At 41.0% G+C, this 17246-nt stretch overlaps 1 protein-coding gene and 1 pseudogene across 6 annotated transcripts in view; both read left to right on the top strand.

Annotated features, from left to right (window-relative positions):
- The first annotated feature begins 1826 nt into the window (after positions 1–1826).
- The window catches only part of LOC139368216 (TERF1-interacting nuclear factor 2-like), a 65993-nt gene continuing 50573 nt past the window's right edge, over positions 1827–17246 (top strand). For 4 of the 6 annotated variants that reach the window (XR_011626934.1, XM_071106872.1, XM_071106870.1 and 1 more), the window contains exons 1-2: positions 12749–12881; positions 16853–17055. Coding sequence is in view for 4 of the 6 variants with exons in the window: in XM_071106872.1 (XP_070962973.1) it covers positions 12857–12881; positions 16853–17055 (228 nt within the window). In the remaining 2 variants the exon portion in view is untranslated. Of the gene's footprint in view, positions 2009–12734; positions 12882–16852; positions 17056–17246 lie in introns of those variants that run through there. The other 2 variants (XR_011626935.1, XM_071106871.1) reach the window with 2 other exon arrangements.
- Positions 3403–5129, top strand: LOC139368221 (zinc finger protein 25-like; annotated as a pseudogene).

The following is a 17246-nucleotide window of genomic DNA, read 5'->3' as shown; positions in this document are numbered from 1 at the left end:
ACCTTACAGTTAACTAGACTAACGCTCTAACCACCTGCCTCTCATTGCACTCCACGAGGAGCCTGCCTGTTACACGAATGCAGTAGGCCAAGGTAAGTTGCTAGCTAGCATTAAACTTATCTTATAAAAAAAAATCTATCAATCATAATCACTAGTTAACTATACATGGTTGATGATATTACTAGTTTATCTAGCGTGTTCTGCGTTGCATATAATCGATGTGGTGCGTATCGTTGCTCCAATGTGTACCTAGCCATGAACATCAATGCCTTCTTAAAATCAATACACAGAAGTATATTTTTAAACCTGCATATTTAGCTGAAAGAAATCCACGTTAGCAGACAATATTAAAAGAGGTGAAATTGTGACACTTCTCTTGCGTTCATTGCACGCAGAGTCAGTGTATATGCAACAGTTTGGCCCGCCTAATTTGCCAGAATCTTACGTAATTATGACATAACATTGACGGTTGTTCAATGTAACAGGAATATTTAGACTAATGGATGCCACCCCTTAGATAAAATACGGAACGGTTCCGTATTTCACTGAAAGAATAAACGTCTTGTTTTTGAGATGATAGTTTCCGGATTGGACCATATTAATGACCTAAGGCTGGTATTTCTATGTGTTTGTATGTTATAACTAAGTCTATGATTTGATAGAGCAGTCTTACTGAGCGGTGGTAGGCAGCAGCAGGCTCGTAAGCATTCATTCAAACAGCACTTTTGTGCGTTTTGCCAGCAGCTCTTCGTTGTGCGTCAAGCATTGCGCTGTTTATGACTTCAAGCCTATCAACTCCCGAGGTGAGGCTGGTGTAACCAATGTGAAATGGCTATTTAGTTAGCGGGGTGCGCGCTTATAGCGTTTCAAATGTCACTCGCTCTGAGACTTGGAGTGGTTGTTCCCCTTGCTCTGCATGGGTAACGCTGCTTCGAGGGTGGCTGTTGTCGTTGTGTTCCTGGTTCGAGCCCAGGGAGGAGCGAGGAGAGGGACGGAAGTTACACTGGCAATACTAAAGTGCCTATAAGAACATCCAATAGTCAAAGGTTAATGAAATACAAATGGTATAGAGAGAAATAGTCCTATAATTCCTATAATAACTACAACCTAAAACTTCTTACCTGGGAATATTGAAGACTCATGTTAAAAGGAACCACCAGCTTTCATATATTCTCATGTTCTGAGCAAGGAACTTAAACGTTAGCTTTTTTTACATGGCACATATTGCACTTTTACTTTCTTCTCCAACACTTTGTTTTTGCATTATTTAAACCAAATTGAACATGTTTCCTTATTTATTTGAGACTAAATTGATTTTATTTAGTAAGTTAAGTTAAAATAAGTGTTCATAGTTCATTCGGTATTGTTGTAATTGTCATTATTACATATATATATAAAAATCGGCCGAATAATCGGTATTGGCTTTTTTTGTCCTCCAATAATCGGTATCGGTATCAGCGCTGGAAAATCATAATCGGTCGACCTCTACTGTGTAGTACCACTTATTATACACTAGCTATAGTCTAGGTTAAAGGTGTTTTTTTCGACCAAGGCCATAGTACAAACAACAACAATATGTCACTTCATAGTAACTAAATGTAATCTATCAGTGGACTTGTCAATACATTTTCACACATAGCTCAAATAGTCCTATAACTGCTTGCATACCGAACATTGTAAACGTTGTTAGGGCCACCTAATATTGTTGACATTGTTAGGGCTACCTAATATTGTTAACATTGTTAGGATCTACTTAACATTGTCTTTGTCATCAAGCTAACTTTCTGAATTTGTGCTTTGTATAGATGGACCTCTTCCACTGTCGTCTTTGCGTCTTTTTGTTCCTCCACTGCGTCTGGCGTCTGCAGCTCTGTGGCAAGTTGTTCAGTGGAGAGACATAATGGACTATGGCTTGGTGGAGGAGTTTGTCGCCACTGTGCTGGAGGTAGTTCCTGATCTGATGAGTTACAGAGAGCGAGTCCAACTCATCATGGGGCTGCGGGCACAGGTGAGAGATGGGACGGATGGGAGAGGAGGGATGGGGTAGCACAGGGCGTATAATGCATACAGTCTCTAACTTGCATGTGTAACTTAATTGAATTTTCACTCTATCAGCTGGTTCTGGAGTTGTGTCGTACAGATCAGCTAGTCGACCCCGAGACCATCCAGCCACACCTGAACAGGATGAGGACCTGTATCATCACTCTTAGTAAAAATGAGGTGAGTGCTGCTACTCAGTGTACAATCATGACTGATAACTCTGCTGGTGGTATACATTGGCTAGTTAAATTGACAGACTGTGTGTAATGCTTGCTGAAGACTCCTGATCCAGAGGTGGAGGCATTAAAATCCAACTTCCTGAAGCTGATTCAAAGCCTGCTGGAAGACCCAGTTAAGAGGGAACACTTTTTCCAGGTCAGTGTTGTCACTGACTGTGTAGCTGATAAGTTATTCAGAAAGACGTGGCATTGTATATTTCTTTCACTTGGAGTAGGTTAACATAAAATATTACTCAAAAGCATGGACAATTTTCTTCTTGTTTACTTCTTAGAATGTTTTTCTAGAGGAATTTGGACCCAAGTATGACGCCACACTGCAGCGTCTGGTGTGGGACTTCCTTTCTAGGCTGGAGAAGCTGCTTCCGACACCAACCCTTCATCAGGTACCATACTAACATGTTATTACCATCAGCCTACTTTCATGCATTTTTTTATACAAAAAAAATGCATGCATATGATAACTTTTGTCTATTGCTCTTTTAAAGTCATTCCTCTTTCCAATAGACTGCAGCATGGTTCCTACCGGACCACTCTGTTCTAGAGGAGTGCGTGCAGTCAGTGTGTCACCCTGAGCCATTGAAGACCCTTCTCCAGTACCACAAGCCATATAGACATCTGCACAACAATGGTAAGAGGTAGACTTAGAAAATTAAAAGAACGCTATCCATTGTATTTATGTTACGTGGAGCTTTTTTGTCGTTGTCGGAAGGAAACCTCGATCTCCAAAACAGACTATTTCAGAAAATTGAAAAAAAATGCCATAATTTACCATTAACGAACATAAAATTATGAATCTTCAGAAGCTATTTAGAATACATTTTCATAGTCCTAGAGTCATGAAATGTTCAGAGTACATAGAAGGGAGTTACTGCTTTCAATACATGTAAAAAGGGAGTTAAGGTTTTCATCCTTGTGAATGTCAAGACATTGATTTGTGTCCTAAAACTACAAAAGTAGGATCTGGGTTTGATATATAACATTTCTAACGTTTGACTTGCATGTTTTGATATAGACTTGTGTTTTCTTGTCCTCAGCTCTATCTTCGGGTGACAACCACAGCTCGCTGTCACTCTCGCTCCTAGAAACAGTTGAGATCTTTGAAACAGAGATCAAATCCGATCCTATGCAGGGGTTTATGAACATTCTAAGCTCTGCCTCATCTGTCAACGAGTCAGAAATTAACAGACATTTTCACCAACCTCAAACTGACAGTAGGCTGAAAATCCAAAGAAACCCTCACAGCAGCCAACCGGAAGTACAGGAGAGTTCTAGTTTGTCTACTTCCTGTCTGTTCCTTCAGCCCACAGTGCTGCTGCACAGACTTGACCTTGCTGATATGCCGTTACCTGTGTCCTCTCCAACATTGAGTCCAACATTGAGGATAAAGAGTGTACCTCAGTATTCTTTGACGCCTGACCCATCCTATACAATGGGGAAATCTAACAGAAGCAAGCGTGTCAAAATGTGCTCCTTATGTGGGAAGACTTTTATTGAAGCAGAAGATTTGATGGCACACATGAGATCTCACACTGAGCAAAGTCCTTACCAGTCTTTTGAAGAGCTTAACATGTCTACATCTTTTGAGGATGGGATAGAGATATCCCAGCCCCATGGCACTTCACCCCTGAGCCCAACAACTTCCGAAGTTTGTCCCACTACAAGACAGTCCTCCAAGTCCAGACAGTCCTCCAAATCCAGAACATGTCACGTGTGTCACAAGACTTTCTATACTGTATATTCAATGAGAAAGCACATGATTTTCAAACATGATCAGCTCATTTACCAGTGCCTTGACTGTGGAGAACAATTCGAGAGAAAGTTTCATTTGAGGGAACATAAGGCAGAGTGCCATCCCACTCTGTCATCCAAAGCCAGAACATGCCATTTGTGTAACAAGACTTTCGGCAGCCCATATTTAATGAGAAAACACCTAAAATCCCAACATGATCAGCTCCCTTACCAGTGCCGCGATTGTGGAGAACATTTTAAGAGGAGATGTCATTTGAAGGAACATAAGAAAAACTGCCCCACAATGTTTTCCTGCCTCAGCTGTGGAGAAAAGTTTGAGGAAAGGTGTCATTTGAAGGAGCATAAAAAAGAGTGCTTGGCAGTGAGAAAGCTCTTCTCTTGCTCTCTGTGCAAGAAGACCTTCATTGAAGCAAGGGGGTTGACCGCACACATGAGATCTCACGAGAAAAGGTCTAATTTGAAAGAACCTAAAGTGTGCTTAGCTGCAAAGAGGCGCCACTTTTGCTCGATGTGTAATGAAACATTCATTAAAGGACACGATTTGAAAGCACCCTGGAGATCATGCACTTACCAGTGCACCCAGTGTTTGCAAAGCTTTGAACATCAGGAGAACTTAGAGAAACATCTGCAGAATGCTCGTGAGGAGGCAGCTCAACTGGAAGAGGTTAACACGTTTACACCATCTTTTGAGGAAGAGATGGAGACATCCCAGCCCCACAACACTTCCAATGTTCGTCGCAATCAAAGATACTCTTTCAGAGCCAGAACATGCCGTCTGTGTCACCAGACTTTCACCAGTATAGCTTTAATGCGAACGCACCTGAATTCCAAACATGCTCAGCTCCCTTACCAGTGCCTCTGCTGTGGAGAGAATTTCAAGAGGAAGATTAATTTCAAAGCACATAGGAAAGAGCGCCATCCCACTCCAAGTCTCCAACCCAAGGAGTCCGTCAAAGCCAGAACATGCCGCTTGTGTCACAATACTTTTGACAGTACATTTTTTATGAGAAAGCACCTCAAATCCCAACATGGCCAGCTCCTTTACCAGTGCCTGGGCTGTGGAGGAAATTTCATAAAGAACTCTCATTTGAGGGAGCATAAAAAAAGTGCTTTCAGAGACCACAGCAAGACTTGAGGGAGTCAAATGAGGGAGTCGATCCAAACCAGCACCAAAGGGATGTTGATCCAGCAGATAGCAGCAGCTCTCTGGCAACAAGGGAGAGTGACATTCCACAGTCCCACAGCTCTTTAAACCTTATAACCTCCGATACACCCCCCACTCAGAAACCCTATCTTTGTGAAATATGTGGTAAGGATTTCCTGATGCTGTTTCGAATGAAAGAACATATGAGAGCACACACAGGAGAGCGCCCTTTCCCTTGCCGAGACTGTGGCAAAGGTTTTAGCAGAAGGCGGAGTCTGAAATCCCATCGATTGATTCATACAGAAGGTCGGCCATTCCTTTGCACAGACTGCGGCAAACGTTTTTCTACAGAGGCCAGTCTGAAATCCCATCGACTGATTCATACAGGAGAACGGCCATTTGCATGCACTTTATGCAAGTTGCGCTATCTCACAAAAAAACACCTGCAAAGACATATGAAAAAACATTGTTTTAAAACAAAACATTTTAACGGTGTGTATGATGTGCAAAAGCTTTTTTTTTACATTGAGTAGTCAGTTGAGTCCAGCTGTTGTGTGTACATTTTCCTTATTTAAGTAACCCAGCCTGAGACCTGAAGACTTGGTTTTACAAGGTGATGGGCAGGCTTAAGCTCAGCAGGCTAACACAGTCTTGTGGTGCACAGGAGACCTGGTCTCGAATCCAGTAAGTAACACCAGCAACCCCTTCTCACCAAATTATTCTACTGAATTTACTTTTAGTACTGCAAATTACTTTTACTTTGACTCATTATTATGATTTTTACTTTCTTGATACTTAATTATATTTGAGCAATTACATTTACCTTTGACACTTAAGTATATTTAAAACCAAATACTTTTAGACTTTTACCCAAGTAGTATTTTATTGGGTGACTTTCACTTTTACTTGAGTCATTTTCTATTAAGGTACCTTAATTATACTTTTACTCAAGTATGACAAGTGTGTATTTTGTCCACCACTGGTAATTTTCTCTTGACTTGAATGTATTTACAGTGCCTTGCGAAAGTATTCGGCCCCCTTGAACTTTGCGACCTTTTGCCACATTTCAGGCTTCAAACATAAAGATATAAAACTGTATTTTTTTGTGAAGAATCAACAACAAGTGGGACACAATCATGAAGTGGAACGACATTTATTGGATATTTCAAACTTTTTTAACAAATCAAAAACTGAAAAATTGGGCGTGCAAAATTATTCAGCCCCTTTACTTTCAGTGCAGCAAACTCTCTCCAGAAGTTCAGTGAGGATCTCTGAATGATCCAATGTTGACCTAAATGACTAATGATGATAAATACAATCCACCTGTGTGTAATCAAGTCTCCGTATAAATGCACCTGCACTGTGATAGTCTCAGAGGTCCGTTAAAAGCGCAGAGAGCATCATGAAGAACAAGGAACACGCCAGGCAGGTCCGACATACTGTTGTGAAGAAGTTTAAAGCCGGATTTGGATACAAAAAGATTTCCCAAGCTTTAAACATCCCAAGGAGCACTGTGCAAGCGATAATATTGAAATGGAAGGAGTATCAGACCACTGCAAATCTACCAAGACCTGGCCGTCCCTCTAAACTTTCAGCTCATACAAGGAGAAGACTGATCAGAGATGCAGCCAAGAGGCCCATGATCACTCTGGATGAACTGCAGAGATCTACAGCTGAGGTGGGAGACTGTCCATAGGACAACAATCAGTCGTATATTGCACAAATCTGGCCTTTATGGAAGAGTGGCAAGAAGAAAGCCATTTCTTAAAGATATCCATAAAAAGTTTCGTTTAAAGTTTGCCACAAGCCACCTGGGAGACACACCAAACATGTGGAAGAAGGTGCTCTGGTCAGATGAAACCAAAATTGAACTTTTTGGCAACAATGCAAAACGTTATGTTTGGCGTAAAAGCAACACAGCTGAACACACCATCCCCACTGTCAAACATGGTGGTGGCAGCATCATGGTTTGGGCCTGCTTTTCTTCAGCAGGGACAAGGAAGATGGTTAAAATTGATGGGAAGATGGATGGAGCCAAATACAGAACCATTCTGGAAGAAAACCTGATGGAGTCTGCAAAAGACCTGAGACTGGGACGGAGATTTGTCTTCCAACAAGACAATGATCCAAAACATAAAGCAAAATCTACAATGGAATGGTTCAAAAATAAACATATCCAGGTGTTAGAATGGCCAAGTCAAAGTCCAGACCTGAATCCAATCGAGAATCTGTGGAAAGAACTGAAAACTGCTGTTCACAAATGCTCTCCATCCAACCTCACTGAGCTCAAGCTGTTTTGCAAGGAGGAATGGGAAAACATTTCAGTCTCTCGATGTGCAAAACTGATAGAGACATACCCCAAGCGACTTACAGCTGTAATCGCAGTAAAAGGTGGCGCTACAAAGTATTAACTTAAGGGGGCTGAATAATTTTGCACGCCCAATTTTTCAGTTTTTGATTTGTTAAAAAAGTTTGAAATATCCAATAAATGTCGTTCCACTTCATGATTGTGTCCCACTTGTTGTTGATTCTTCACAAAAAAAATACAGTTTTATATCTTTATGTTTGAAGCCTGAAATGTGGCAAAAGGTCGCAAAGTTCAAGGGGGCCGAATACTTTCGCAAGGCACTGTACATGCAGAGAAAATGTTTTAAAAAATGACTATTTCAGTCAATTTACTTCTCAGCATTGTAGTAGTTTAGCCTTCAGTAACCCATTGTGAATAGAATTTACAAACTGCAATATGTGGCGAAGATTAATTGAAATTAACCCATTATTTTGTACACAATGGTCAATTTTGTTATCCCTCCATGTTATTTATTTTGTATGTGTACAAATGTAAAGATTTTCCACGTAAATATCAGCAATAAGAGTGGGTGTGTATTCTTTGTGGTTTTGGATAGTATTGGTGCTACTGAGTTATTTCAATACAATGATGCAGTTGAGTCATTGTCCAAAAATGGACGGATTGTGGTTAAAGAAGCAGACAAAGGTGGCACTACAGTGGTGTAGAGTAAACGCATGTGACAGAAGCCTGCCGTCAATTAGAAAATGATGAATTCTACCAATCTCTTACCTTCAACCCTACAGAGGACCTAAACACTGGATTGAAAGGGATCCTCACAGAAGCTAAGGAGAATGGCTACATTTCAGACAATGAGTTCAAATCTATTTTCAATGGCAGTCCGCGTTTGGCTTCTTTTTTTATCTTCTTCCGAAAGTCCACAAGAATCTTAAACCTCCCAGGCAGACTGGTCATTAGTGGTAATGAAAGTCTGACAGAACCCATCTCCAAGTACATTGATTACTTTATTAAGCCTTTTCTGACGTCACTCCCAGCCTATCTTCAAGACTCCACTGATGTGTTGAACAAAATGAAGGAATTGAACAATATACGTACAGCTTCCTTTTTAGTCACCATGGATGTGGAGTCTCTATGCACCACCATTGAGCATGAACACGGAGTGGCAGCTATGCAGCATTTCTTGAGTACTCGGCCTGAGACAGATGCCTCCCACATAATTCATTGTCTCACTGACTGAATGGACTCAATCATAACATCTTTGTCTTTCAGGGCCGTATTTTTAGACAAGTCAAAGGATGTGCCATGGGAGCATGCTACAGCCCTTCCTACACTGGTTTGTACTTAAGTAAATGACTTCATTTTGGACCCTTCTAAAAAACAGTTATTTGACCGGATTATATGGTGGGAATGCTGTATTGATGTTTGTTCTGGTCTGGCCCAGAAGATGATCGCATTTCCTTCCACCAATACCTTAACAGCATTAACCCTAACATCAAACTAACTGGAGTACAGCAAGGATAGCATTCATTTTGTTGGACCTTGACATCAGTAATAATGACAAAAGTTTGTTTGCACACATCAATCTTCAGGAAGCCTACAGATGGGAATACCATTCTGAGGGCAAACAGCTTCCACCCCAACAGGCTAAAAGAGAACATTACATATTACCAATTCCAAAGAGTCCGCATAATTTGCGATCAGGATACAGACTACACAGTGTTAAATTTGGTGAATCGCTTCTTGAATCGGAGCTACAGCGCTCAGGTCCTGAAAGATGCAGGCATAAGGACCGGACGACTTGACAGAGATAACTTGTTGTGAAGGGGAGTGCCTCGGGATGCACCAGAGAGAGTGAAGCAGAGAACATAAAAAATAATCATTAAAAAGAATTGGGGAATCATCCAATGTGATACACTACTACGCAAAGTCTTCCCCGAGCCACCAGCCATAAGCTTTAAGAGATGTCCGACCCTAAATTACAAATTAGTCCACAGCTCTCTTCCTGGTGACTCTCAAAAAACTTGGCTAGACCACAAACCCCAGGTGCTCTTTTAAATGCAACCATTGCAGAAATATTTTTCAGAAAAAGTATTTTGTTGACAGCTTCTAAAATGGAGTATCAAGTCAAGCATTTAAGGAACTGCAAAACTACTCGTCATCTACGGATTGGAATGTCCACAGTGCAAGGTGTTCTACATTGGACAGACAAAGAGATGCTTTCAAGACCACTTAGCGGAACACAAGTACGCCACACGGGTAGGCAATGAAGACTACCCCATGGCAAGTCACTATAAGTCCTTACACCATGGCAACCCTGCCTCCCTACAAGCTATGGGTATTGATCATGTTCCGGCCTCAATTAGAAAAGCAAGTACCCTGGTTTAAATGAAGATATGGATTTCCTCACCTTTCCTGTAGGGTCGTGAGAGATCCCTTTGCTGTCATCTAGTGGACAGTTTGCTCTATTGCACACAGCTATGTTAAGACTGTTTTGGTCCATGTTTGCTGTGCTCTAGTGTACTATAAAATAGATGGCTCTCCTATTCTTAACACTTTGCCCAGTCATATTCAAGGTTAGAACTGCCTTTCTAAAAATAAATAAAAAGTTTGATCACGTTTGATGTTCATTAGTCACTTATAAAGACTACTTATTTCGAAGGATTTCAACAACAAAAACCTGTGAGGTTTGTAGGGCTTTATTTGAATAGAAATAGAGGATTAGGTAACAGAATAAAGTGGCGTAGAGGTCCTTTGACGGAACGTGTGGAGGTGAAGGAAGCACGGAGAGGTCAGAGATAACCGCACTTGTGAACTGGGATAAGGAACAGAAATTGCCATCAGTGCGTGCTCTGCAAGCATTGTAGCGGATGAAGACGCTGAAAGAGCGTGGTGAACGGATAGATGTGATTTATAGACAGTGAGGAAGAAGGAGAAGAGCCAAGTGTAGTGGGAAGATGTGTGTTGAGGAAAAATGGCGCCAGACATGATAAAGAAGAATCTGGACCAGTAGGAGTGACATTTTTGGTGAAAGTGGACCCTTGCCTTTTGGTGGATCCATTTGTGGTTTCAGGGTGGATGAGAAAGGAGTTTGGTTCAGTTGAATCAGTGACGGTAACCTGTAGTGGACTTGTGATATTTGTTTTGTGTTTCTTCTGACCAGAGGGAGAAGGCGCTCCGTGTCACACAACTTGGGTGATCTGTTCGATCTGTTTCTTGCTTTGCTTTTAGGAACGGGGTACCATTAAGTGATTTCTAGGGTAGGGTTAATTGTAGAAGTGGAGCAATTGAAGTTGAGAATTCCAGAGGTTCATAGGAGTAATTGTCAGTCGTTTTGAGTCAGAGTCTCCACGACAGTCATGTTAGGATATATCAGTTATCCTTTTTGAGCTTTGTGTAGAATTCACTGTGCTGTTTCAGGTGCAACGTTTATGGTCATGGCGCAGCAGTGTGTAGGAAGATTGGGAAGTGTGCAGGAAGGCATGGAACAGAGGATTGTGTAGTTTCGGTGGATAAAGCTGTGTGTCAACTGTAGGGGTGCCCATGTTGCTGGGGATCGGAAGTGTCCGGTGCGAGAGAGGCATGTTGAAGTGGTCAGAGTAGTGCTGAAGGTTTCGTATGCTGAGGCAATGAAGAAAGTAGAGGAGGATGGGTCAAGGGTGAGGGATCCTTAGAGGATCCCAGTGAGCAGTATATTTGTGTCAGGACTGAGGGAGTGATTTATGCTTCAGTAAGGTTTGCTTCTTAGCATTCATAGCAATGGTTATCAACTGTACTGCAGACATGGAATGTAAATCACAGAAAATAGATGTGGTGGCAGCTGTAGAGAAGTATTTGGGTATACCAGATTTGAGTTACAGGGTGTGTTGAAGGATGGTGTCCCGTCCTCCCAGGCCGTTGGCATGGTGCAGGAGCAGATAGTGTCAAAGTAGTGGAATGTGGTAGTGGGTTTTTAATGAGTGTACGTGGCAGCTGCGGAGAAGTAACTTGGTGTACAACATTTTACTGCAGAAAATGTAATGGCGTGGTGATTTGTAATTGTTTTAATGAAATAGTGGTATATAGGTGTAGGGTTAGTCGGTGGTGCAAATAATAAAACATTTGTAACAGGAATAATGAAGATAATTTAATGTAGGTAGGCCGTGACCAACCTCACACTCCACTAGCTGGCGATGTAAGCACCTTCAGGTTGGTTGTGATCCGCTAAACAAATTTAAATAATAAGACAAAAATAACCTGTAGGTTCCATATTTGGATTATGGGTGGTTTGTAAATGGTACAACAGCGCCTGGATAGGATAAAGTTAAGGGCCCTGAGACGGTGTGTGGAGAGATACTGTACATAGATCATCAGTTTTATTTGTTTTTAAGGATATATAGAGATGGTTCAAAGGACCCAGGCTGGGGTGGGGGCAGGGGTGTATATCAAAGATTTCAATGTTAGAGTTTGTAAGCGGTTAACTTATTATGTGTCAAAGTATGCCGGCCGAGTTGTTGGCCATGATTATAGGTTTGAGATGGGTGGAGGAGGTGAATCCACTCAGTGGTGATCTGCTCTGATTCAGCTGCAGTGTTGAGCAGTGTGAAGACGAGCAGGTCGGATAGGGGAGACTTGTTTGTGGAGATGATGGTGCTGTTAATGGGATTGGAGAGGATGGGAGTGGTGGTAGGCTTTTGCTGGTTTCCCGCCCATGGAGGGTAATGAGAAGGCTGATGTGGTGGCTAAGAGTGCGGTGAGGAGAGAGGTGGTAGATATTCAGGTACCGCAGGGAAGTCCTTGATCTGGGTAAAAGGGCTCGATCTTTGGCAAAGGTTGTGCGATGCCAGTAGTAAGAGGAGGCAATTGTACTGCGTACACCAGTCAATTAAGGAAGAGGTGGGGAGTATGGGATGTAGGAGAGAGGAAGTTGTGTGGAGTAAACTACAAATGCCACGTTATGGATGATAGGGAGACATGAAACAGGTCTGTGTGATGAGTGTTGAGTGGCGGAAACAGTGGCGCATGTGTTGATATTTTGTGAACTGTATAACATAGTTAGGGAGAGATTGTGTGAAAGGGTTAGAAGGCTGGACAGGGTTGGGGTGGTAGGGTGGGGAGAGGGAAGTAGGTGTCTAGGGCTCTATTTCACTTTCTTAGAAGAACAGGACTAATGAAGATCATTTTATGTAGTTAGGTAGGCAGTGACTAGCCTCACACTCCAGTACAGTAGGTGGCGGTGTATGCACTTTAACATTGAGATGCGACCCGCCAACCAAATCTCAAAGAAGAAGTAACGTTGTTTCTTCCTGGTTTTATTGGTAAACTCTGGAGTGGCGTTAGCACATTTTGTTTCCAAAAAAAGCCAGTTAAGTAATACACTACAGTTAACACTGGAAGCTCGACATGCAAAAACATCTTAAGGAAGAAGGTAAATAAAACACAAAACACCAACAAAACAATAGAGCAAAATTGCAGATGCAAATAGCTAGCGCTTTATTTCCATGAATGATCTGTAGTACAATATTATTAAAACCTCTTGAATGTAATCAAAAATTTAATTTACGTGTAATCGCCGAAAGTCATGATTTATCATGAGGGCCATAAACGATTACTAGTAATGCTGCGTACTCCAAGAAAGGGAAAAATCTCACCTTTCTGGTAAATTTAAAAAACAAAATTGCTGAGGTGTAGTCACTTGTGAAGACACACACTCAAGTACACAGTACAAATATGAAAAGAATAAATGTTATATTTCTGTATGAATATGGCTTGAAATGTGCCTATTTTTGAAAGGTCTCTTTTGATTACATTTGCCCCCACTGCTGTGAACTCCTCACAGAGCCCCAGCTTGGCTTACTGAACTAGTTAGGAACTCGCCTTTCATCTCATATTAATATTGTCTGTCAATGACAAAGTGTTTTTTGTTTCAAATCTATTAATTATTTTAGATTACTGTCTATAAATCGTAGGGCTGACCCCAATTAGTCGACTGGGCGATTGTTTGGTCGTTAGGCTGTTGGTCGCCCAAGATTGTTAATGCTCGACTTAAACAAATGCATATGGTTGCGCCCATCTCAGTGAACTAATCCATTGCGGAGGCCTAGACTAAAAGCCTATTTATGCTTGATTCGAAATTGTGGAGGCATGCAGAGGCCAAATCAAGCTCTGTACTGCATCGCCATGCACCTCCCAAATGTTGTAACAATACGGAGGGCTCTGTATAGCTCCGCATTGACCTGATTGGTTGACAGTAGGTGGGAGTGGTACATCCTGTATAATACACAGACTCACTTCCTTGACAACAGCTCTCCACTGCTCCGCGAAGCGCAAGAAGTATGAATGCCCTGACTTCTGCATGGCCAATGTAGACGTTGTATTGACTATTCGCCCAGATGCACAATGCACTTCTCTCTCCAGAATGAGCTCTCTCTCGCCAATTTGTGCATATTTATTGTTTCATAACTTTATTGTGTGAATTGTTTGCATTTGATTGTTAGTGTATATCTTTTCCCCATTCCATATATCACCAGTAGTACATTTACCGTTAATTCCTATAATTTCTAATCTACAATGTTTGTTACTTTGGTTATGGTCATTTATTTTAATGCATTCAATATTATTATTTCAGCCTTCCCATTCCCCTCACTGTCAGAGTGAACACATTGTTTGCAGAGTGCACAGCCTATGGTACACTTGTGAGAAACAAGTTTTGGTTTATTTCATTCCATTTATGAGTAATGTAAATGTATACATTGTCTTTTGTTTTGGAGTGCTCCTGTCAGTGTTGAGTAAGTACACGCATGCATAGATGTAGGTCTATAGGCTACCTGGCCTGCGTGCAAATGTAGGCATATAAATGTAACCATTTGGGGATCTGATAGTATTTCTGATTGGTTTAACACACCACCACTAATGAATGACCTGTCATGCTCTGATCCAGTGGAATTAGTGCTTGACTTGGAATGAAATAGGTTCTGGTACTCATTTTGGGTGCTGGTATTGTTTATATTTAGGTGTATGAGCTCCACAATACTTTTGAGCTAATATTCTAAAAGAGGAACAGGAGCTCAAGCAGTAGAACATTTGAAATGCCGGTACTCAGCTCCAGTGAGCTCCTGTCCAGGTCAAGCACGGCTTCTTATCCCCTGCTCAAATAGCCTACAGCTGTGTCTGTCCAGAGCTCACTGGCATGGGAAACACAGAGAGCCCAGAATATTTTATACTATGTTGCAAGTTTGCTAGCACAAGCTTCGGACCTGACCCAAGTTAATAGTTGATACAATGTTTCAAGTTTGTTACAGAAAGGCCATGTGTAGCCAATGTGATTTATAGAATATTTATTTTTATCAGGATATTTTCTACCTGCAGGCTGCAATGTTTTTATTTGTTGGCTTTATGTGGGATATTTTTACATAGTTGTCAATGGCATTAGAAGTAATGTTTTAGGTTTGTATCTTTTTCATTTAGATTTGGATAGAATTTTGATTTAAGCACATGACAATGATTTTGAGGTATGAAGGCATCATTATAAATTAAATGAAACTGTGTCACAAATTTGCATATCAAAACCATAATTGGCACACAGATCGGTAGAAACGGTAAGATAAATTTGCATTCCACATGAGAAAGGTTGCCGACTCCTCGTGTAGCCTATTGCCGTCAACTTCAGGAGAGTAATGGCCGAATCTGCGAAAGCCTGCAGGAGCGGGAGGAGAATAGTTGAGTCAGGTATTTTTTCTTCTTCTGGTTATCTGGATCTCTAGTGCCCTCTTGAGGCATCAAACCGTAAGCTTAAAGCATCATACAAACTCAATGCATATAGTTGATTTTATTATAACACATAGGGTGTGTCTACAAATGGAAAAATACATGTATAAACATTTAGAACAATCAATTGGTCGAAAGAACAGACAACTTTCGGTTGACACAATATTTTTTTAGTTGTGGACAGCCTTAGTAAATCGACCTTTGAATATGCTACAGCGACGAAACCACTCTCCTGCTGCGTTATGGTGTAAGGATTCCAGGCATATTCGTTGTTAGTAGCTGTGACAAAGGGTTCAGCCAGGAGTTGGATAGTCGAAAGAGCAAATTAAATGGTGCGAGGGACATCCCAGCTTCAAGTGGTGTCAGATTTCACATCCTGCTTCATACAGGCAGAAGAGACAAACTCCTGTGTCCATGAGACGCAGAGCTACCGCTCAATGTGAGACATTTTGATCTACGGTGTCCACAGATAGATTTATAAGTGAAAATGTAGGTCGGAAACGGTTCCAGAACCACTCAGGTTCCCTAAACAGGGGACTTTACATCAAAGAGTATTTAAGGGGCAATCTGTGATTTTTGTTTTCAATTTTTTTACTTTAAATTTAATAGTGCGGATTGATTATTTTAAAATTAATCACGTTTTTTGATTTAGGTTGAATGCTGTAACAACACAGAATAAACTATTAATAAAAGTCCCATGATGGTAGTGACTGCCCATTACTGCTTATCACTTATTAACCATCATTTATTCACATTACTTTACTAAAGTATTTCAGTTGTGCATATTATTTGATGACTATAATTTCATTTTAAGTGATTTCTATAGAGCCGCTTCCTATGCAGTCTGACAAAATAACTATTTTGTAGTTCTTCAAAGTAAATAAGACACATTTCTATGAGTGTTGAATACCAATTGTCAATCACTGTGATCATGTATTTTCAGGTAGAGATACCTCGCGAAACAACAGCTGCTCTCTATATCCCCTCACGATCGCGCATTCTGGTCTTTTCCGTAGAAGGCATAAAAGAAACACAGACAAGACAAGTAGATGCACAATGGATAATGGGCATTGTAGTTAATTACCACGTTTTATGCGCTAAACTATGTTGAAAATTGCCATGTTGGAAACTCCCTACGACATTACAGTTTGGGCTGTATCTGTTTTATCTGTAGAGAAACTGAAAAACACAAAAAAACGAACTAAATGGAATTCAAATAATTGAACCGACTTCTTGAAGAATATAATGTATGCCTCATGAGCTATGTTCAACTGTCGTACTCCATCAGAACCCAAAATAAAAGCGTATTTTCTTTTGTAAACAATGTAATTGTAAACAAATACTGTATAGCCGCAACACATGGTTAAAACTTATTTTATCATGGCTGGTCAGGCCTTGTATCCGTAGCTCTGTTCATGAATTTGAGAGTGGTTACATTTCTCCAGCGGTGGGGTGACTGTAGATTGCCTCTAGAAAAATACAATAAATATGATTTTACATAATTTTTTCAAAGCCTTGTTTGACAACAAGAAAATTGATCAAAGATGGCTTATTATTATGAAATGATCTGAATATAAGTATTTTCTAAGGTATTTGTCATCTAGCTAACTATCTGAATTTGTGTTTCTGTAGATGGACCTTTTCCACTGTCGTCTTTGCGCCTTTTTGTTCCTCCACTGCGTCTGGCGTCTGCAGCTCTGTGGCAAGTTGTTCAGCGGAGAGACATAATGGACTATGGCTTGGTGGAGGAGTTTGTCGCCACTGTGTTGGAGGTAGTTCCTGATCTGATGAGTTACAGAGAGCGAGTCCAACTCATCATGGGGCTGCGGGAACAGGTGAGAAATGGCATGGATGGAAAAGGAGAGGAGGGATGGGACACTTGTTCAAGTACAGGGGGGACACTTGTTCAAGTACAGAGGGGACACTTGTTCAAGTACAGGGGGTGAGGTCACAAACTACATACAGTGCCTTCAGAAAGTATTCATTCCTCTTAACTTAACTTCCACATTTTGTTGTTACAGCCTGA

This window comes from Oncorhynchus clarkii, chromosome 16 (assembly GCF_045791955.1).
Source record: "Oncorhynchus clarkii lewisi isolate Uvic-CL-2024 chromosome 16, UVic_Ocla_1.0, whole genome shotgun sequence".
NCBI lineage: Eukaryota > Metazoa > Chordata > Actinopteri > Salmoniformes > Salmonidae > Oncorhynchus > Oncorhynchus clarkii.
The sequence above is the reverse complement of the archived record's forward strand: the minus strand, read 5'-3'. Positions and strand labels throughout refer to the sequence as shown.